The sequence below is a fragment of the Lampetra planeri genome, chromosome 22 (genome assembly GCF_965212315.1).
Source record: "Lampetra planeri chromosome 22, kcLamPlan1.2.h2, whole genome shotgun sequence".
In the NCBI taxonomy this organism is placed as follows: Eukaryota; Metazoa; Chordata; class Hyperoartia; order Petromyzontiformes; family Petromyzontidae; genus Lampetra; species Lampetra planeri.
In genome coordinates this window covers 9,224,681-9,247,750 of record NC_136128.1, presented here as the reverse complement: position 1 = coordinate 9,247,750, position 23,070 = coordinate 9,224,681, and the positions used below count along the sequence as shown (strand labels likewise).

The 23,070-nt window shown below is 49.5% G+C and overlaps 1 protein-coding gene across 2 annotated transcripts; it reads right to left on the bottom strand.

Moving 5' to 3' along the window:
• Window positions 1–430: 430 nt before the first annotated feature.
• LOC144724989 (annexin A13-like) lies at window positions 431–20,036 on the bottom strand. 2 transcript variants are annotated; one of them, XM_078604375.1, is made up of 12 exons: window positions 19,899–20,036; window positions 17,345–17,420; window positions 12,519–12,613; window positions 10,153–10,323; window positions 9,271–9,304; window positions 8,346–8,425; window positions 7,717–7,785; window positions 6,362–6,463; window positions 3,555–3,630; window positions 2,230–2,342; window positions 1,311–1,430; window positions 431–587 (listed from the first exon to the last, which is right to left on the bottom strand). In XM_078604375.1, exons 1-11 carry the CDS (start codon window positions 19,911–19,913, stop codon window positions 1,311–1,313), a joined length of 951 nt encoding a protein of 316 aa, XP_078460501.1. In that variant the 5' UTR covers window positions 19,914–20,036; the 3' UTR covers window positions 431–587. The 2 variants fall into 2 exon arrangements, with proteins under 2 accessions (XP_078460501.1, XP_078460500.1); XM_078604374.1 differs by lacking the exon at window positions 431–587 and having other exon boundaries at window positions 818–1,430; window positions 19,899–20,007.
• Between the last annotated feature and the right edge of the window lie 3,034 nt (window positions 20,037–23,070).

Genomic DNA, 23,070 nt, shown 5'->3' with positions numbered 1-23,070 from the left:
ATGGGGCACGAAACTGCTCGGGTCACACTGGTTTGCCGTTTAAAGCCGTGGAAAAGGGGCAATAGTCACTTTAGGTACGCTTTGGTTCTTTCGGTAAAGTCACGTAGGTATAAAATAAAATAAATCACGACGTTTCGGGCGCAACACAAGCGTCCGTCATCAGGTGGGACAATCACAGCAAGAAACAATTGCTGAAGTGGGCAAAAGGGCTGCTGTAACAGCAGCAATTAGCCCTTTGTCACAAGAGCAAGCAGCCCTTTTGCCCACTTCAGCAATTGTTTCTTGCTGTGGTTGTACCACCTGATGACGGACGCTTGTGTTGCGCCCGAAACGTCGTGATTTAATTTATTTTCTACCTACGTGACTTTACCGAAAGAACCAAAGAGTATAGATCTCTGCAGTCACGACAACTTAAAATCTAGATTGTCACTTTAGGTGTTTCATAATCCTCAGCAGCCATGGTCAAATCCACTGCTGCCGCCACCACCTCCTGCAATCCTGTGATGTTGATGATCCACCCGGCACCAGCGAACGTGTTTTTCATCGCTCCATCTCCACGGTGGATGGCCTCTCGGATGCGTTCAATTCTGTTGGCCGACATTCCGTTAGTATTCCCGCCCAGGTCGGTCACCGTCCCTTCCAGCCATGAGGTGTCCCACCCAAGCCTTCTCGGTGTCTCCTGTACATTCTGGACGATGCCATTGAACCTGGCGTGCGTTCTGCAATCCACGCGCTCCCCTTTCTGTCTCTCGGTGTGATCCAAAGGATATTTCAAGTAACAATACAAACAAAAGAGCACACCTCCATCCAAACCATCGACGTTATACGCTATTTTTACTCGACCCAGTTTTCACATTTGAAGTCACATGCCTTTCTGAATTAACAGTTGATTACACACCGGACCACGTCACGAACACCAACACAGGATGCCAGCATGCATTGTGAACACCTCGCGATAAACATCGAACATCCTTGGCTCCTGGCATGGGCAGTGCCAAAGTGGGGGGGGGGGGGGTTGGGGGGAAAAGGGGGCTATCCCCCCCCCCCCCCCCACGTCGCCGGGGGGCAGCAACCCGTTGGGGCAGAACAAATAGCCTTAAACAATCATCATAAGTTATACTTCCAAAGCACCTTTCACCCGTAGATCACAAGGAGGTTGCTGACACGGATCGCTTCTGGCTGCAGCTTTACAGCTGTCAAATAGTTAAAAGCCGGAGAAAAATCCACGCGACAGAGGGAGGGAAACATGCAAACTCCAACTATGCAGGCGTTGGGATCGAACCCACGACCTGCATACCACCACGGCGGACCTAGTGGAGGAGAGCCAGGAGAATCTTCTTGTAGTCCCCGCCGCACTCGCCATCGACCCACTCTCCGAGCGGAGTCTCGTACTCGTCGTTGAACTTCTCCCGGATGGTCCCCAGGTCCACCTGAGAGCACACGACACGGCAGCATGCAGGTACCGTCAGCCCCCCCCCCCCCATCCAGAATCTTGCGCTGGTGGAAATTCGCTGCTACACCGGGTTCACACCCAAGCCATCAGTTTGTGCAGCGTCCAGGTGACCGGTTGCAAGCAGTTGCACAACCGGTTGCAAACTTTCAAGCGTCGATCACCTAGACCAGGGGTGGGGAACCTTTCTAACAAGGGCCATTTGGATATTTATAACATCATTCGCGGGCCATACTAAATTATCAACTTAAACATTTGCCTGTTATATTTGGTCAAACATTTAATTTACACACCCCTAATTTGATGGCTGAAACTGCTTCTCTTTGGCGAGGCGTGTGACGTTAGCTGGTATTGATGATGTTGCTACTGGCAACTGCTTTTCGAGGTTTGCTCCTAGATTTATTGAATTTCGAGTCCCGCCTGTGGTTGCCTTGGCAGGGCCACACCAATATATATAAGGCCCGCGGGCCGGACGTTCCCCACCCCTGACCTAGACGATTTGTAGCAATGTATGTCATCACCATGTGACGCATTTGCGAACTGTCATTGGTCGTTACGATCCAGAACAATGCGTTGTCTAATTCCCTTGCGCAAGGCAGTTGCAGGCAATTTCACGATTTAGTTCAGCAGCTGATTCCAAAGGTGTGGACCCGACTTTAGGTACGTAATTGGTTTCTTTTGAAACTCAAGAGGTGGCACAATATCCGGACCTGTTCCAGACCAGAATCGTGCCTCTCCCCCCCCACCTTCTCCCCCCTTCCCCCACGAGGCCACCCTACCTCAGCCCGGCTGACGATGATGCGGATGAGGGTGTCGTCGTCGGTGCCGACGCCCTTCATAGACCGGTAGATCTTTTCTGCAAAGTAGGCCTGAGCGTCCTTAGCGCAGCGAACTGCCGGGACCACAGTGAGACACGGGAACCAGGGCGCCCGTTTACGCTACGGTCGCCAACCCCACGCTCGCGTCTCGCGGTGCCCATAGCTCTCAAGAGAGCGTGCTGCTGTGTTCCACCACCACACTGCAGGTCGCAGCCACTCAACCACTCAACCACTCACCACACTGCAGGTCACAGCAACTCAACCAATCACCACACTGCAACTCAACCAATTACCACACTGCAGGGCCCAACAACTCAACCAATCACCACACTGCAGGTCACAGCCACTCAACCACTCACCACACTACAACTCAACCAATTACCACACTGCAGGGCCCAACAACTCAACCAATCACCACACTGCAGGTCACAGCCACTCAACCACTCACCACACTCCATGACCCAACGACTCAACCACTCACCACACTGCAGGACCCAACGACTCAACCACTCACCACACTGCAGGACCCAACGACTCAACCAATCACCACACTGCAGGACCCAACAACTCAACCACTCACCACACTGCAGGACCCAACGACTCAACCACTCACCACACTGCAGGACCCAACAACTCAACCACTCACCACACTCCATGACCCAACGACTCAACCACTCACCACACTGCAGGACCCAACGACTCAACCAATCACCACACTGCAGGACCCAACAACTCAACCACTCACCACACTCCATGACCCAACGACTCAACCACTCACCACACTGCAGGACCCAACGACTCAACCAATCACCACACTGCAGGACCCAACAACTCAACCACTCACCACACTCCATGACCCAACGACTCAACCACTCACCACACTGCAGGACCCAACGACTCAACCAATCACCACACTGCAGGACCCAACAACTCAACCACTCACCACACTCCATGACCCAACGACTCAACCACTCACCACACTGCAGGACCCAACGACTCAACCAATCACCACACTGCAGGACCCAACGACTCAACCACTCACCACACACCAGTGCCCAACGACTCAACCAATCACCACACTGCAGGGCCTAACAACTCAACCACTCCGCAAACTTGATTAAAATCAAGATAATAAAAATATACTTGTGCTAATTTTCAGATTTCTAGACCATTCTAGGGGAAAAATTAGCTAATTCGCTCACTAATGACCTACTGTGCAAGTCACGAATGTGGTGGCTGTGTGAAGTGCATACCGCGCATGCATACACAGACACGTGCGTACGTACTAATTGTCAGATAAGCCTCCTGCAGGATTCCTGAGACCTCGCTCTTGATCACCTCCTCTATGTCGCTGCCATGGAGCTGCTCGCACATGGAGGAAGAGGACAGCAAAGAAGAAACGGCCGTTCATATAGAGACAGCCTTGCGACACACACACGAGATGTTAACTACCTCGCCTGATATACCGGAGGTCGTGGGTTAGATCCCGACTGACGCCTATATATTTGGAGGTTTGCGTGTCTCTACCCGTGGTCGTGTGTCATTTTCTCGGGGTCCTTCGGTTTTTCCCTCCACATTTATAAACGCGCATTTAAAGTATTTGCCTGCAATACATTTCCACGTGATGATAAGCCACTTCGTTTGAGCTATCATTTGTGGCCAGGTCACTTCTGAAAAATAACTATATAACTCACCGTGGCTTATGCCAGACCGTTCTTTGGAAAGCAGCTGTTTACTTTTGCGAGGGTACAACCTCCCCCCCACCCCCCTCTGTACCAGTTATTTCCCGGAGGAAGTTTTGCCCATCGTAGGTAACAATTTAAAACAGTAGCAGCTGTTCTGCGGGCGTTGTGAATTGTTACATCTCTGAATGAATTTGACACGTAGTGCTTTCGCGACCAATATTATTCATAATAAAAGATTTTGGTTTAGATCGCATGAGTATAAATGTGTCGTAACCCGCCACCACCCGACACAGCCAACCGGTAAGGTTTGTCACTTAAACAAAACGAGCCAATTAGTTACTACTCCAGCCCACCGGCGGGTTGGAGAGTACATCCACGACCTTTATCCGGCCGCTCCTTCCTCATACGGCCCGGCCCATGGCCTCATATGGCCACGGGCCGTATGAGGCCCGCGACATCATTTGGTCTGGCCCTACCAAGGCAACCGCAGGCAGGACTCGAAATTCAATAAATCTAGGAGCAAACCTGGAAAAGCAGTTGCGAGTAGCAACATCATCAATACCAGCTAACATCACACGCCTCGCCAAAGAGAAGCAGTTCCAGCCATCGCATTTGGGGTGAGTTAACTAAATGTTTGACCAAATATAACAGGCTAATTTTTAAGTTGATAATTTTTATGGCCCGCGAATGATGTTAAAAATGTCCAAATGGCCCTTGGCAGAAAAAAGGTTCCCCACCCCTGACTTCTCGGCATGCTTAGAAACGTGCGTTTGGAGTATTTGGCCTCTATCAATGTCCACGTGATGATAAGCCACTTCGTTGAGCTTTCATTTGTGGCCAGGTCACTTCTGACAAAGAGCTACATCGCTCAGTTGACCTTAGGGGCCGTCCATAAATGACGTCACGCACCTGGGGGGGGGGATCAGACATTTGTGACGATGTGTGACGAGGGGGGGGGGGGGAGGTTGAGAAATGTGACGCCACATCAAAATGCGCAACTTTAAACAAATATAGACAACACGTTCTACTTAATTAAATAGACTTTTTAATAAATGTTACCTACTACAACATCAGAGTGCAGCGCCACATTAAATACGCCCTACAATGACAATAGTTTAAAGCGATTTTAAGCATGTTTAATTATTTGGGGGGGTGGGGGGGTCAGAGCTTTGTGACGTCATACATGAGGGGGGGTCTGACTTTTTGTGACGCCGTGTGACGAAGGGGGGGGGAGGGGGTCAAAATTCGTCCAAAATCGCGTGACGTCATGTATTGACGGCCCTCCACCTGGTAAAAAAATTATAATTCTCTGACTGCCTTTGGCCATTCGATAATCCACTTCTGTGCTGCCATCTCCTGGCCGCAAAGCAAGGCCACAACCGGCGCCTGGTAATGGCCGGCCCGTCTCCCAACGCGTGCGGCACGGCACAGGCTCGACCTCGCTGAGCGTCGGAGATGTGATGAGAGAGAGGGGGATGCTCTTGTGGGGTGATTTATTTTTTAGATCGGGGTTGCTAAGCACCCCCCCCCCCCCCCCACAAAAAGCACAAAACGCCAAGTTTCCAGTAACAAATAGCATTTCCCATATCCCCTCCCTTTGATGCTGCTAATCCTGCATAATGCACGGGCATAAGTAGTACTAATCACATACCTGCATTTCCCATAAATATGATAAATTCCTCTTGATATGCAAATTATTTTGTCAAGGCGCCCTTTCCCCCCCCTTCCAACCCAGCTCATATATATATGCTCCAAGCACATGTGCTGTTTCATTCAGATGCTGTCGCCTCGACAGACCTGGTTTTCACCTGAGGATGGCTGCTTGTGTTGTGGCCGAAACGTCGTGAGAATTATTTTATTATGTTTATTTTTATTATTTTATTACTTCCCTTCTACGTGACTTTACCGAAAGAACCAAGAAGACTATTAACGTTGTAATGTGTTAGTGGCTAATGTATTGTGTTATAGTTAACGGTAGTAATGGGTAAGAGTTTAATATGATTTTCCTGAATTCAGCAGGGTTATTATAATAACTTGGGAAAAGAGACGATGGGAGGGGTTCCCAAGTGGAGCGGTGCTAGCAAAGAAAGAGAAGCAGTGTGGTGAGTGGGTGTGTAGTTGTGATCTGCAGTGTGGTGAGCAGGTGAGTGGGTGGGTGAGTGTCTAGTGGTGACCTGCAGCGTGGTGGCGGTTGAACACGGTGTGATTGAGACGAAACGGCCAGTCTGTTTGACCGAGTCCTCAACGTGGCTGGTGGAGTTGGCGAGTGACGTGGTAGCAATAGTAGCGTGACAAGTTAGAGACTGATCGCCGGTGAGCGAGCGACTCGGCGATCGTGGTATCGCATCGATGGCAGAGACACGAGGAGGCGACTGGAGTGGAGCTTGTCCGTAGGAATTGAGACTCACGATTTCGTACGCGCAGAACGTGGCTCGCAGCTGCATGTAGTTGCGCTTGGCGAGCACCGCGTTGAACACGAACTCATCCGTGCCCCACTTGCCCTCGCCGGCCTGTGATCACACAAAGGCAAAAGGTCCCCGTAGAGCCTTAACAGACTGGTGGGGTAAGTGCTACACGCGAGTAGCGCCGAAGAAGGCCGGCACGGCGCACAAGGGGTGGCCAGTACCGGTAGCGATGTTTACACACCGCACCAGGTACTTATTTGCGGCTGAGTCGACCTAGGGGAGGCCCAGGAACCAGTTCAGATAATCGTCGCTGATGTTGGCCGTCAGCGGGAATCGGACTCGGGCCTGCTAACTGCAGCACCACCGCTCCCCATGCGCGCACACACACACACAGTAGTAGTAGCGATAGCAGAGTGATAAGGAGGCGAGTGGCTGCAGTACGTTTAACATTTCCAAGTGCAACTCATCTTCTTTACTTCACGCTCCAACCGGTTGGCTCAGCGCTAGAGCGAGCGACTCGCCATCGCAAAGGCTGCGAGTTCACATCCTGGTTAAGGGGGTTGACTCGGCCCATCATCTCTACTGCGGTCGACGGCAACGCAACGGCCCTAACGCCCCCCCCGCCCCTCTTGCGAATGACGTCACGGGATCTGTGACGTCCACTGTGAAGGGGACGCCGCGGGTCGTTTTTGTGGTTTGATCCACCCATGGCGGTGTTCACCCTTTCCCGTTGCGAGACATCTGCAAGTTGCAGGGTGGGGGTCCCTTTTACCGCCGAATCTCAGGAACGCGCTAGCGGCTCGACGTGAATTTTAATTCAGAGAGGCGTGGCGCCGCTGTTTTTAAAGACGCTGTGCTCACCACAGAGAACTGTAGTGAGACGACCATGGCACTCTACCATACCTGGGCGCCAAACTGTGCCACACGCCCTCCCGCATGACCTGAAGATGTACCGATGAAGTTCTTTTATTATTATTTTTTTCTGTCGATTCCATTCTGATGACGTACGCATGTCAACGGAACGTACGTCATCAGAACAGAATCAGAAGAAAAGGTGATGACATACACGTACGTCATCGGTGAACTGTAGCCACACGACCGCACTCTATGATAGCTGCACGCCAAACTGTGCCACACGCCTGGTGACGTCCCAATAAAGTTATTTTATTTTTTCTGCCGATTCCATTCTGATGACGTACGCATGTCATCGGAACGCACGTATTCGGAATCGGAAGAAAAACTGATGACATACACATACGTCATCGCAACGGGAAAGGTTTAACCGGATTTTGACCCGTGATCCCGGAACGCGAGGCCACGTCGCCACCCTCCGTAGAACGTGGGGCTGTCAGGCGTACTTCATGCAGTTCCCGCGCATCCTCCTCTGCCTGATCTTCATCGATGTCGAACCCCGAGTCTCGATCTCCCTGCGGCGGACACGAGGAGTTTCGTCATCTTCATCATCGTAAGTAATTATCTTCCGTCAATTATCGTCATCGCCATTCATTCATCGGTATCATCATTACTATCATCGCACCTCCGATTGCCACAATGGGTTACGTACGGTGCAAAATAATTTCAACATACATACATACATCATCAATCAATCAATTTCATTACTTATCGTCAACATTATCATAATGTATAAATTATCATTTATTATTCCCATCATCACCACCACCATCAACAATCATCATCACAATCACTCATCATTATCATGATCATCATCGTCAGCTATAGTCAGTCCACTGCCGGATGAAGGCCTCCTCAAGCTGCCGGTACCTCTAACGATTCTGCGATGACAACAATCCATCCAGCGCCTGCATTGTTATTGCATTATGGTTGCAAAGGCTCAGACAAAATACGAATGTTGCCAATACCCTGCAAATGCGGCGGATAATAGGAAGATCTGCCACGTGGAAAACATGATTTTGCGCCGTATGATTCAGAGGCACAGATAGCAGGAGGAGTGGGACTGCAACTCTACCTGCACAAGCGCCACCAGCAGATTCTTGAGGTCTCCGCTCGTCTCGCTCGACAAGTCCGACTCTAGGTCTCGGTCAAAAACTGCAATGGGTCAGCGACGTTGTCCACAAGTGACCTCCACACCAACACGCGGCGTCTCTCTCTCGTAGCCACCCCCCCCCCCCCTCATCCGGCCACCCCCCCTTATCCAAACCACAGTCCCAGAACCCCAGAGGTCGCAACCGGGTACCCGATACCCGTACCCTACCCGATACCCGGCTACCCGTACCCGGCCAGGTACGGGTACGAGTACCCGTTTGCGACCCTGGTGCGGCCGGGTACGGGTAAGGAATCAAAACCCGTTTGCGACTTCTGCAGAACCGCCATCTTCACCAGCCCAACTTCATGGCACTTAGGAACCCCCTACTGGCGGGCGGGTGTCAGTGCTCGAACAAATCAGGTCACCGCGTGCGAAATATAGCCAGGTCCTGCGATTTCATATCAGGGCTCTACGACACATCCGACCACGAATTAGTCATGACGTGGCCAACACGGCGGCGCATAGTATAGCATCGATAAGGCTCGAATATGCAACTCTCTACTCTACGGGACGTCTGGCAAAAAACATTACCAAGCTGCGGCGCGTACAAAAAAAGTTGGCACGTGTCGTGACGGGTACTGGAAGATCCGACCGTGGTCCGTCCAGTGCTCGCTGAGCTGCGTTGGCTTCTAGTTGCTGAACTCATACATTGCAAGGTCGCACTCATTACACACAACGTGCTTGTCACAAATGAACTGTGGTGGATGAATGCCCACTCGTAGGCCGGTGCAGCGTCACCTTGTGCCGCACAGGGACAGCTGCCACCTAGGCTTAAGATTGGAGTGACTGAGATGGGACACTGGGGAATTTAAGCACCCAATAAATGAAAATTTAAATTCTTACTTACTCTCATTGTAAGACATCCGTATTGCGTTGATATTCTGCAGAACACAGAATGAGCACGGGTTAGGGCATCGCAATCAGGCGGTTTAATTTGAATAGGTGCAGGTCGGGAAAGTGATACAAACTTGAATTACGGTACTATAATTCTTAACACAGTAAACACAGTTAAAATAACAACGCAAAAAACATGTTCAAATTATTATACATTTTTTGTGCCGATTTTTTATATCTTAAAATTATTGGTTCTTTACAATAACCGCACTTGTAATTGAATTTGACATACGCCCTTGTCTGTTAACATATTGGTACAAGAGTCACCCTATATCTGCTTAATGTTTCTGTAGCTTCATTTTTATGCGCAACGTCATTGCGTGCAACTGAATCGCTCATACCTGGATGTCTCTGCAATCGGTTGCAAGCAGTTGCGCAACCGGTTGCTCACATCTGAGACAGACTCTACTGTCAAGCGTCGATCTGCTCAGTGATTTATAATTATGTAATTCATCGCTATGATTGGTTGCTGCAATCCTGAACACGTTCTTTAATTATTCCTTGTTGCTCAACTGCTTGCTCGGAAATGGACAAAGCAGTCGCAGGTGTGTAAGTTGCGCAATTTGGTTGAGGTTAGATTTGGTTGCGCAACTGATCACTGATGTTTGGACCTTCCTTGACCCCTTCCCGTTCCGAGACGTCTGCAAGTTAGAGGATGGATCCCGTTCACCGCTGAATCTCGTAACGCGCGTTACTAGCTTCAGCGGTGACGTACATGCACGTCACCAGTTTGGGAAAGGGTTAATTAGCAGGGACTAGGTCACAGCACTCTCATCAATCCACCACTGAATGAAGGCCTCCTCCAGGTCATTTCAGCCATGGAAGTTGGTCTCACCGCGTTCTGCCGCGTGCACAGGATCTCGACGAGCAGCGACTCGTCCGTGCCGATGCCCCGCATGGCACCGCGCAGGAGCTTGGCGTCGTACACGCACGGCCGGTCCATCAGCGCCACCACCACGGTCTCCAGCTCGCCGCGCAGCTCGCCCTTTAGCACGTCCACCAGGTCCTGCGGGCACACGCGCATACACGCACACCGAGTCACTTCCCCCGCACATCCGATTTAGCACTGTTGGCTACTTATGGATGCGAAAGAAGTTTCATGCATTCGTACATACAAAGTTCAGCATGCATACGTCACGCCGCGACGTGGCTGGGAAGCGACGTGTTTGCCGCGTGTTGCCGCGTGTTGCTGAGGTTTGCCCTCCGCTCTCCCCACCCCTTCTCCCCTTCCCTCCCCGCGGCTGTCCTGGTTAATGCGGCATCGCGGTGGCCAGATGTCAACTCCCTCGCCTGGTATGCAGGAGGTCGTGGGTTCCATCCGGACCCTGACGCCTGCTGTATATTTGGAGTTTGCGTGTCTCTCTCCCCGTGGTCGCGTGGATTTTTCTCCGGATCCTCTGGGTTTTCCCACCACACATTGAGAATCAACATTACGCGTTTATAGTATTCTGCTGCTATAAATTTTCACGTGATGAGCCACTTGGCTAAGCTATCATTTGTGGCCAGGTCGCTTCTGAAAAAAGAGCTATACAGTAGCTCAGTGGGCCTTACGTGGTAAAATAAAAAAAATAGTTTGAAAGTTTTAACGGTCGAGGCATCAAGCACTCATAGCGGCGCTCATGGCCCGTTCACGGCCCCGAGGCATTTTTTATAAGAACTTTCACGTTCCTATGGAGGGGATGAGTCTATCCGTAGGACAACCGCTGTTGATTTCCCCCGCAATGTGGCACTCGTTTTACTTACCCCAGAGGGATGATCGGCTCGGTCAACTTCGAACACGAGTTTAAATCGCAAACCTTCCGACCGCGAGCCGCTCGCTACCGGCTGCGGTGAACGCTGCCCGGGTATATTGACCACGAACGCACGGCGGGTACCGTCTACTCTGCATCGTCGCGTGCGAGATCCCGCGACATTGCTCGACAAAAGAAGCCCATGTGTGCCGGCGTGAAGGCCCGGAATTTTGCCAAATAAAAAAAAGTACAAATATATACACAGCAGGTCTACTCGCCCTGGCCATGATGATCCCCGATTCGGCCGCGTAGTGAGAGGGAATGAGTTGAAGGAGGTGAGCGGATGTGCGGCAGTCAGAGGGAATGAGCTGAAAGAGATGATTGAGGGAAGGAAAATAATGACGATACTAGCCGATGTTCGACGAGGACGTATGGACAGGCGAAGATCGCCGCCGAATTCAGTGCAAACACGTCGCAATCAGAATATTTATCCTGGAGAAATCCGATGAGCTATGAAGCCCTTTTTCACAGATGTCCAATAGGGGCGGGTCAGAACGTTACGACAACAGACAATACAACAACACGATAGGAGTGCAAAGTACAGGAAAGGTAAGAAAGTCACAAAAAAAATACAAATATATCAAAACCTAGCTTTTTATTTTTATTTTACCAGGAAAAGCCCACTGTCTATGTACAGAACACAGAATGAAAATTCATCCCTACGGCTTCAGGGTCACCAACGCTCAAAACAGAGACTTTGCCTCGTTTCATTTACCTAAGCAAAGGACATCTGGGCCGGCCACAACGATCTGTTATCGCCCGTTTAATCCGTGTATACACAACGAGCCTCGGCTTGGGAGATTGTGCTGCTGCTGCTGCGTAATGCGCCAGTGCCTGGTAAACTCGTACGCTGCTGCTCCTTTCTCTCCGGGTCAAAGGTCATCCGGCACTCCCACTGCACACCCCTCCCGTTGCCCAAGTGGTAAAATGACGGCGGTGAATTTCCATTCACGAAACAAGAAATATTACTGGACTGTGGTTGAGCCTGACGACTATCGGCATACAGCCGCTGTCGAAGCCTCATGGTGTGTGTCGGGAAAGGCAGCTCCATGTGTTATAGCCTGCCATGAGATAACCCACAAACTAAACGATTTAGATTTCAGTAGGCGAGGTCCACTGAGCTATGAATCTCTTTTTCAGAAGCGACCTGGCCAACGATGTGGCTTATCATGTGGACATTTATTGCAGCCAAATACTCTAAATGCATGATTCTAAATGTGGAGAGGAAAAAAATCCACACAACCACGGGGAGAGAAACATGCAAACTCCTAATATACAGCAGGCATCAGGGGATCGAACCCATGACCTCCTGCATACCAGGCGAGGTACTTAACATCTTGCCACCGAGGAGGACTGGAGGAGTGGGGAAACCTCAGCTCTGGTGCGGCTTGCTCCTGGAAATCCCACTTACGTTTCCATACATCGACTTGTACGCTCGTTCGACCTCCTCCCGCTGCCGGGCCGAGCGGTTGGCGATGATGGCGATGATTTCGTCTTCGTCCGTGCCTGCCGAGGGAGAGTTACTCTTGAGGTTTCACAGTCGTAACGAGCACACGGTTCACATGGATAAGGAATTGTATTCATATGGCACCTGCAACTCTAAGCACTTTAAAGGTATACAAAAGACAAAGATCCCCCATATAGCCTGTAACAGATGGTTGGGGCAAGTGCTGTTAGCGAGCACCTATGAAGGCCGGTACGGCACACGAGGGGGTGGGTGGCCAACACCACGCCCGACCGCCTTTGTCTCCCCAGTGGCGATGTTTACACACCACACCAGGTACTGCTGCACCACCGCTCCCCACAGGTAAACTTCACAATCATTCCTGTGCCCATCTGCAGTAATATTACTTTTTTTTATCCTGGGGAGGGGGGACCCCTGATGATAGCTGTGTGACACAAGGTGACGCAGTACCAGCCCACAGGTGGGCAATCATCCGTCAGTAGGAGGGGGGACGGGGATGTTGCTCTCGGTTTTTTTTCTCTCCCAATGACAGTGTTGTTTCGCGAGCACGTAAATTTGGACCGTGACAAATTTGAGCCATGGAAAATTTGGACCACGACTGCCGGGATTACAAGGCCTAGTCTCTTTCGAACGACGTCACAGGAAATTCGTAACGTCCGCTGCGATGCAGACGGCGTGTATTAATCGTTAATGCAGCCGCAGTATTAACCGGGGCGGCCGGTGGGGGGGGGGGGGCTTGAACCACAAACCTCTGCAACTGGCGGGAACAAAAAACATGCATGACCGCTTGGAAGTGATCATGCCTGGACCCCCATCGCTTCTGGAGGTAAGCATTGGCGAATGGCACAGATTCGTGAGACTCAAAGTCAATCGGCTGGACGTGGCAGTGCTGCGAGGGGGTTCAGATCGCACATGCGTGACGGGTCATCTCCGGCTAGCGGCAGTTTCCTTCGATGTGCAAAACACTCCTCCTCGAAATGGAATATTCTGGAGAGAGAAAAAGATTCCTAACACTTAGTGAGGCTTTCTCGGATAAACATATTCACGTGAATATTATTAGAATAAACTGTTTGCTTTTAGCTCAGGGTTGGAAGCATAAATCTGTACCATGTTGGTCACAAAACGTTTGTGGTACCAATTTATTTACTTGGATAGTAAACATGTTTCAGCACTTGTTTGGATAGGTTTTTTTTTACGTAAAGTCTTGCCACATAAGGTGGGTAATGACATGTTAGATACATGATCTTGGCCCCTTGACTAACTGTACGAGTTCTAAGTAAAATAATGAAAGCCTTTACTTAGGAAAGCCTGATTTTCAAGAGTCATTTTGAAGAGTGTCATGCATTAGGGATGTTTGACCAATTGGATTAATATATTTTTTTACAGAGAAAGTAGTGTTATTGACGACTGTGTTGTGCATTTTGTGCATAAGCCGACGTTTCAGGCAATGCCCCTTCTTCAGAGCAGACTATACAGCAAAAGATCTCGCAACCAGACTCGAGTAATGTATGCATGTTGAACTTTTTTCGCACTGTACATAGCCAACCACACTGATCGGAGGTGCGGGGAAAGTACAACAAACTAAACACATAAATAATCTCCAAAGAAATTAACTTTAAATCTACATTTTAAAGTGCATAGCTCCAGCGGCTTCACATTATCGCAAAGGAGAGCATTCCAGACGGCCGCAGAAGTGCATTTGAAAGCGCCGCGCGATGCAATGAGCGAGATCTTCGTACGAGGCGGAAAGTCGCTGTCCGCAGTGCTGCAAATACACTGACACACACGGGAGCCAAACAACACCTTTCTCGCAATGAGATACCGCGTGCTCCGATGACCTCTGAGCATGGGCGGATCTAGAAACTCGCAGTGGCGGTGTAGCCCCGACATTTCAAGAGTCTGTTGAGGCTAAAGCGGAGGGGGGGGGGGAGTATCGTTTGCCTTTGTACCATATGCATGTTGGTGTCATTTGTGTTTATTTATGTTCGGTGGGAGTGTAAGTGGTTAACCCGGTAACTTAATCTCGAATCCTGCTCACGGCCAAAATGAGTGACGAATATATCTGTACCGATCATGGGCCTCCGCTAGATCGACTCAGCCTTAAATGAGTACCTGGTGCGATGTGTTAACGTCACCACTGGGGAGACAAAGGCGGTTGGGTGTAGAGCTTGCCACGCCGCCTTCATTAGGTGCTCGTTGACAACACTTGCCACAACAGCCTGTGGAGGCTATAAGGTGGATCTTTGTTTTCGCATGTGGCTGTGGCTGTTTCAAGGCGTGTATTTGAACAGGTTCACAGTTTATAGCACACAAACCTCAAAGCTCCATAGTCTGTTGCTTCATATCGATCAACCTGTATTTCAGCATTATGGCTTGCCTCTTAATCTCGTTCTAATGTGCCAGTCAGAGCCATCTCAGCACCGGAGTGGAGTGCTGTGCAGATCGTGTTTAGATGCACCCTGGAAACAAGCACAGTATGGGTCCAGAGAGGGGCTTTGAGAGGCAAGCAAAGCGACAGATGGACACAGAGACACGGAGAGAGACAGGAAGACACGAGGAAAGGCACGGAAAGGCATGGACAGAAACGGACACAAAACACGAGTGACACAAAGACACAGAGAGCTAGAGAGACAGACACAGGGAGACACACGGAAATACGTGAATACTGGATCGAGAAAGACAAGGAGAGAGACAGCAAGAAACACCAAGGGAGACAAACGCAGAGAGAAACACGGACAGCCAGAGGAACGCAGAGAAGCACATGGAGAGAGACAAAAAATGTTGGGGGGGGGCATGTCCACCCATTCCGCATGCGTAGAGACGGCGGTGGCAGGACGGTGTGTGTCTGTGTGTATGTCTGTGTGTGTGTCTGTGTGTGTGTCTGTGTGTGGGGAGCGGTAGTGTAGCGGTTAGCGCGCTGCGCTATGAACCTGGCGACACGAGTTCGATTCCCGCTCACGGCCAACACCAGTGACGATTATCTGAACCGGTCCCGGCCTCCCCTAGGTCGACTCAGCCTCAAATGAGTACCTGGTGCGATGTGTTAACGTCACCACTGGGGAGACAAAGGCGGTTGGGTGTAGAGCTTGCCACGCCGCCTTCATTAGGTGCTCGTTGACAACACTTGCCACAACAGCCTGTGGAGGCTATAAGGTGGATCTTTGTTTTCGCATGTGGCTGTGGCTGTTTCAAGGCGTGTATTTGAACAGGTTCACAGTTTATAGCACACAAACCTCAAAGCTCCATAGTCTGTTGCTTCATATCGATCAACCTGTATTTCAGCATTATGGCTTGCCTCTTAATCTCGTTCTAATGTGCCAGTCAGAGCCATCTCAGCACCGGAGTGGAGTGCTGTGCAGATCGTGTTTAGATGCACCCTGGAAACAAGCACAGTATGGGTCCAGAGAGGGGCTTTGAGAGGCAAGCAAAGCGACAGATGGACACAGAGACACGGAGAGAGACAGGAAGACACGAGGAAAGGCACGGAAAGGCATGGACAGAAACGGACACAAAACACGAGTGACACAAAGACACAGAGAGCTAGAGAGACAGACACAGGGAGACACACGGAAATACGTGAATACTGGATCGAGAAAGACAAGGAGAGAGACAGCAAGAAACACCAAGGGAGACAAACGCAGAGAGAAACACGGACAGCCAGAGGAACGCAGAGAAGCACATGGAGAGAGACAAAAAATGTTGGGGGGGGGCATGTCCACCCATTCCGCATGCGTAGAGACGGCGGTGGCAGGACGGTGTGTGTCTGTGTGTATGTCTGTGTGTGTGTCTGTGTGTGTGTCTGTGTGTGGGGAGCGGTAGTGTAGCGGTTAGCGCGCTGCGCTATGAACCTGGCGACACGAGTTCGATTCCCGCTCACGGCCAACACCAGTGACGATTATCTGAACCGGTCCCGGCCTCCCCTAGGTCGACTCAGCCTCAAATGAGTACCTGGTGAGGTGTGTAAACATCGTCACTGGGGAGACAAAGGCGGTCGGGCGTGGTGCTGGCCACCCACCCCCTCGTGTACCGTTCTGGCCTTCATAGGTGCTCGCTAACAGCACTTGCCCCTACAGTCTGTTAAGGCTATACGGGGGATGTTTATCTTTGTCTGTGTGTGTGTCTGTGTGTCAGTCATGACTGCTACCAGCGGTGTCAAGATCGGCCTCTGTGGAGGAGGCTCGCGAAGGACGCTACTGGGCAATTGGAGGCAGTCGGTGGCTAAAGCACAGCAAGTTGGCACAGTAGGGGGCACAGGTGGTGCATTAGCCAGTCATCTCGGTCATTTCAGTTAGTCGACCCGTGGCACCTGGGTCTGCCCCGTGACCTCCTGCCAGCGGGCGTTCGACACTTCACGTAGCCTCAAGGTGCACATGGCCTGGCACAAGCGTCGTGGTGACGTCACCGCCACTTAGTGGCGAATGGCGGTTGTTGTTGTCTGTGTGTGTCTGTATGTGAGTGTGTGGAGCGGTAGTATAGTGGTCAGTGCGCTGCGCTACGAAACTGGCGACCCGAGTTCGATTCCCGCTCACGACCAACACCAGTGACGATTATCTGAACCGGTCCTGGGCCTCCTCCTAGGTTGACTCAGCCTCAAATGAGTACCTGGTACGGTGTGTATACATCGCCACTGGGGAGACAAAGGCGGCCGGGCGTGGTGCTGTCCACCCACCCCCGCGTGTGCCGTGCCGGCCTTCATAGGTACTCGCTAACAGCACTTGCCCCAACAGTGTGTTAAGGCTATACGGGGGATCTTTGTCTTTGGTCATCATTACCGATCCCTCTGCACGCTTTGCACAGATCCTTGGCATCTTGTTCAGCGTCGAAGTCCGGAAAGTCTTCCACGGTCGGCTGTGAACACACACGGAGGGTCACCGCCACCGCCCTCTTACAATTCCGATGAAAAGTCTCATTGATGCTGCTCGCTGCTGCGTTGCAGTGGCGCAAGGTGAACAGAGACAGGTCTCGGTGTAAGAATACAAGTTTTGCTGGCTGGCTGGCTGGGACGGACAGTCGCGGACAAAATACGTATGGGTTGCTCCTTAACAACAACAAAAAGTCAACGCGTTTCGTGTGTGACACTGCCGTCGAAGAAAAATGTATAACAGGCGAAGTTCTATAAAGAAGGGCCATTGCCCGAAACGTCTCCTATTATATATTTTGTCGTTTACGGCACTGTTATTGTCCAATGTTTGTATTTATTTAGATGTGAGGTTGCTCTCCAATCTAAATAACAATTTACTGCTAAGCTGTCGATTCTTTATAATTTCACTCACATAGTCCTAATTGGTACTAATGTATCTACCCCGGAGGGATGACGGGCTAAATCAACCCCCAGTCAAGATTTGAATTCTAAACATTCCGATTTCGAGCCACTCTCTCCACCACTGCAACCACCTGGCTGGCTTCTCATTTATCTACCCCGGAGAGATGATGGGCTGAGTCAACTTACCCCTACCCAATCAAGATTTGAACTCACAACATTTGGATTGCGACCTGGCAGGCCACATTTTTTAAATGACCCAAATACAAAGGGCATAGCCACCCCACCGTTGAGTTGCCGGATTATCATCGGAGCAAAAGTTGCTACAAATGCTACGGGCCCCGCACTTTCAAGGGCCCCGCGCTAAATGCTTTCAAGCTATCAATATTCGGTTCAGTGATTCTGCACGTGCTCTATTACTATAGTACTGTACTGCCTTCAACTTTTATAAACGACTGGGTGTTTAAGATTAGCGATTTGTCGTATTATCTGGCTGTATAGCAAATGAAAAAATAAAATTACTTTACTGGAAAGTAAAAAAATGTGTGTTTTAATATTTACGTGTTTTTTTTTATTTAAGGCCCCTTTATAACAGATGCTACAGGCCCCGCACTCGCTTAATCCGTCACTGATCCCACCGTTGTTATCATTACACTGACCACCATTAATCGGAATCAATCAGCATTTTCCATTCGCGTGTAGCTGCAAACCCATACGCAATGCTCCTTCATACGCCCTACAATGGATAGTACAGTGGGATGATGTCATCTCCCTCTCCTCTGCCTCCCGCGCCGACTGCTGCAGGGAATACATTTAATAATTTCCCTTCCTTGACCCAGGAAAAGCTAACTGAGCCGCAAAAAAACCAGATAAGAGCCTGATTTCTCACTCGATATTTTTTCTTTCCCGGAACGTTGCCAGGGCGTCTTGGAGTAGGGTTGATTAACGTAAGGCACTACCACGAGAGAGCCACAAGATACACCTATCCATGATCCTATATTATTCTAACAAACCAAAAAATCCCTATAATCCTATGAACAGGTTAATAGGAATGTTGGGTAGAATGAGAAAAAAATAAGGTGAGATGGATGTGACTGGATGTCAACATTATTCCCTGAACCGTGTTCCGGACAGTTCCGTATGAAGTAAAGCACAGGCGCACAGCTAAAGACTGATTTTATTTATTTCCAGGAAAGTCATCAATGTGGATGTTTGGCCCATTCCACGAATGAGTGTTTAGATTATTGTGGGAGTAAACTGGAGGAAAACCCTGGAGAAACCCCAAACATACGAGGGAGTAACACACAAATTTCCAAACTGATGTCTTCATTGCAACAGGCATTATTGATTAGGACAGGTGCATTATCTAATGAAGACATTTTATACACCTTTCTGAGATGCCTGGCCAAGCGTGGAAAAGTAGACCAAATACCCTCCATAGGGGCACTCAAGAGCTCGCTCCAGTGGAGACCCTTCCAACAGCAGTGTCGCGTGATCAAACCATTGCAGGGCTGCGCCTTTGACCTTTTACATTTGTATGTACTTTATAAACTCCATACGTATACATCAGTAACTGCACCTCTGCCATAATGATACACTCAGACCATCATACACCGTCACTGCACATTAGATAACGCGCAACCTGTAACCCCTAACACCCTGCAATTAAAGTCCATTGCTTAAGTGAATGCTTCACCAACCCGCAATGACCAGCGCGGTGAAGTATGGCCAAACGACCCTTACGATCGATACGACATTAGACGAACTGGTGGCCAGGGCTTCATCCAGCAGTGGATTGACAAAGGCTTGCGATTGTTCGCATTACTGATTTAATGTGCAAGTATTGTGATATTTTTTTTTCTGACTGCTATCAATACGACCCATTTGGTCGAAACGGTCGCCTGTTACATTTATTTTCCCTCTCTATGGCCGTGTTATTAGCGAATATTCCCCAGTTATCACATTACGCGCGCGCGCGTGTGGATTTAACGTCCCCATCATGTTGGCCACATGTCGAATGGCGTTGGCAGTGTTACTAAATACGATGGAGGGCTTGCCGAACTCACCTGCATGTTGCCCATGGTTTGATGCTCAAGAGAGGGTGTAGCGCTGAGACCCACCAGATCTCTGTTGGCAGATTGTGTGGCTGCCGGCTTGTGCACCTCGAGTCTCCTTGCCCCCCCCCCCAGGGGCGTGGCGATGCTTAAATCAGCGGTCGATAAAACCCAGACACAGGCAGCAGCAGTAGGGCGTTGCCGATCCGTGGCAGTGCAAACGTTGGGGTGTTTGTGTTGTATATTCTTTGGTTCTTTCGTTAACGTCACGTAGGTGAAAATAAGAAATAAGAAATAATAAAATAATACAAACAAAATGAAAATAACTTTAAAAAAAATCACCTACGTGAATTCACCTTTACCGAAAGAACCAAAGAGTATGGATCCTTGTTTGTGTTGTGTTGTGTGTGAGAGAGGCAGGGGCTGTGTGTAGGAGCGGTGGGGTGTTTGTGTTGTGTGTGCGAGAGACTGGGGGCTGTGTGGAGGAGCGGTGGGTTGGCGGTTAGCGTTACGGCTGCCCAACGACCCCAGCCAACCCTGAGTTGGATTCCCGCTCACTGCCAACACCGGTGGCAATTATCTGAACCGGTTACTCGGCCTCCCCCTAGGTCGACACGGCCTCAAATGAGTACCTGGTGCGGTGTGTAGTAAACATCAGCACTGGGGAGATTTGCCTGGCGTGGTAGTTCTGACCACACAACTGCCCCCAGAGGTGCGCTGTGCGGGCTTTGATATCGAGGTGCTCGCTAACAGCACTTGCCCCAATAGCATGTTGAAGGCTACATGGGGGAGCTTTGTAGTGGTACAGTCCTGTATTTGAGAATCCGAATATTTATTTATACTGGAGGAGGAATCCGATGAGCTATGAAGCTCTTTTTCACAGATGTCCGGTATTCATCTTCTTGGTTCTTTCGGTAAAGTCACGTAGAAGGGAAATAATAAAATAATACAAATAAAACATGTTTTATTTATAAATAAAAAAAATAAAACATATTATGTTTTATTTATAAATAATAAAAATAAAACACATTATTCTACGTGACTTTACCGAAAGAACCAAAAAGATGAATCCCTGTAGTCACGAAAGCTTTAAATCGAAAGATGTCCGGTAGTTTTACAGATGTCCAGAAATGTTTTTATTCCCTATCACGGCTAAGGCACAATCGCAAGGAACACACATCTCAACACGTTCGTTCATGGCACTGCCGTGAAGGAAAGTAAATATATAATCGACGTTTCGGTTAATGGCCCTGATTCATAGATATTTTATGAAGGGCAAATATACAAAATATTACCAAGTTTTTATTTATTTCTCTTTTGGGCAGTTTTATTGACCAATCTGTTGAGTTTAAATATTAGCGGTGATTATCTGAACCGGTTTTGGCGCTCTCCTAAGTCGACTCAGCCTTAAATGAGTCCAGTACGTGGTTCTGGCCAAGCAAACCATTCCACGTGTGTGCTGTTGGCCCATTCATAGGGCGCTCGCTAACAGCACCTTGACCCGACAGCTTGTGGAGGCTATACGGGGGACCTTTTTATTTTGTGTGCGACTGACGAGTAACTTGAGTTTGCACAAACACAGCCATGCCGCACCATTAAGGTGAGGGCCCGTCCATAAACGACGTCACGCACCTAGGCGGGGGTCAGACATTTGTGACGATGTGTGACGAGGGGCGGGGGGGTTGAGAAATGTGACGTCACATCAAAATGCGCAACTTTACATAAATACAGACAACACGTTCTACTTAATTAAATTGACTTTTTAATAAATGTTTTCTCCTATAACATCAGAGTGCAGCGCCACATTAAATACGCACTACAATGACAATAGTTTAAAGCGATTAGAAGCGTGTTTAATTTTTTTTGGGGGGGGGGCAGAGCTTTGTGACGTCATATTTGAGGGGGGGAGTCTGACTTTTTGTGACGCCGTGTGACGAGGGGGGGGGGGTCAAAAATCGTCCAAAATCGCGTGACGTCATTTGTTGACTTAAGTGCAAGTACCTATCAAGGCGGCCGGAACGGCGCAAATATTATTGGGTGGTGAGATCAGTACCACGCCCGGCCGCCTTTGTCTTCCCAGTGTTGATGTCACACCGCGCTTGGTACACACATCGACGTTGATATACCCTGGATCGCAAGGGGAAGGCAGTAGTGCATGTGGACTGTTCGCCATCTGTTTCCATCTGTACGGGGATGGAGTGTTGCCACTTCCGGCCTTGAACCGGGTGCTCCGGCTTCCTCCCACTTGTAAGCCACCCATGAATTGGCCAATAACACCTTCACATATTGAGGACGGCAGAACGTGGGCAATCGTTGTCATCTGCTCACTGCGGTGGCTGCTGCTGCTGCATTCCACGCTCATCTGAGTCGTCATCTCTCCACGAGAGTGAATGAATATTCTGCGCTGCGTTAGAGGTTGAATATGATTAAATAAAAAAAAGATTTAAAAAAGATTAAATTACTTAACTAGAATACTAGCACCCCCCCCCCCCTTCCGGCAGTCCTAGGCCCACGTGCAAGCCGCTGCTTTGTTCACCTTCTGCCGCACAGGGACAGCTGCCAACGCGGGGTGCCCTAGGCAAGCAAAAAAAACCCTACGCGAACGATCGCCTGATGAAGTTGGTTGTAATCACCAGCGAAACGTCGTATTTGAAATATGAACGTTGTGGGTTTACTCTCCCAACACACAACCGGTGGTGCTGATTACGTGACAAACCTTTGCCAATTGTCTGTGTCGGGTGGTGGCGGGTTTAACGACACATTCATGTTTATTTACCTGTCAACCCACACGGTATACCCGTAGTCTTGTACAGGGAAATTGATGTTTCAGATCCAAATGGCGTACAGCCGTTTCAATACGGGCAAAACTTTTTTTTGTCTTTGTGTTTCTTCCTTTGTGATGGGGCTTTGTAGGATGAATGTTGAGATTTATAAGGGCGAGGGGTGACCAATAAGGTCTGAATTGGTCTGTAATAAAGTAGGGCACTGACAGGGGGTTGAAAGGTTTATATTTAACGCGATCTAACCCCAAAAAACGTGTTTAAAAAAAAAATTATTATCATTATTTAATCGGCAATTAATCTTTCGATTTAAAGCTTTCGTGACTGCAGGGATTCATATTCTTGGGTCTTTCGGTAAAGTCACGTAGAAGGGAAATAATAAAAATAAAACAATACAATTATCA

Excerpts from the sequence above, each read along its gene's own strand:
- LOC144724989 (XM_078604375.1), bottom strand. Across the intron at positions 6,464-7,716 it reads ATGCGCGGGAACTGCATGAA|GCCGGCGAGGGCAAGTGGGG; the intron begins GTACGCCTGACA and ends GTGTGATCACAG. Across the intron at positions 2,343-3,554 it reads GGAGGCTTATCTGACAATTA|TTCGCTGCGCTAAGGACGCT; the intron begins GTACGTACGCAC and ends TGGTCCCGGCAG.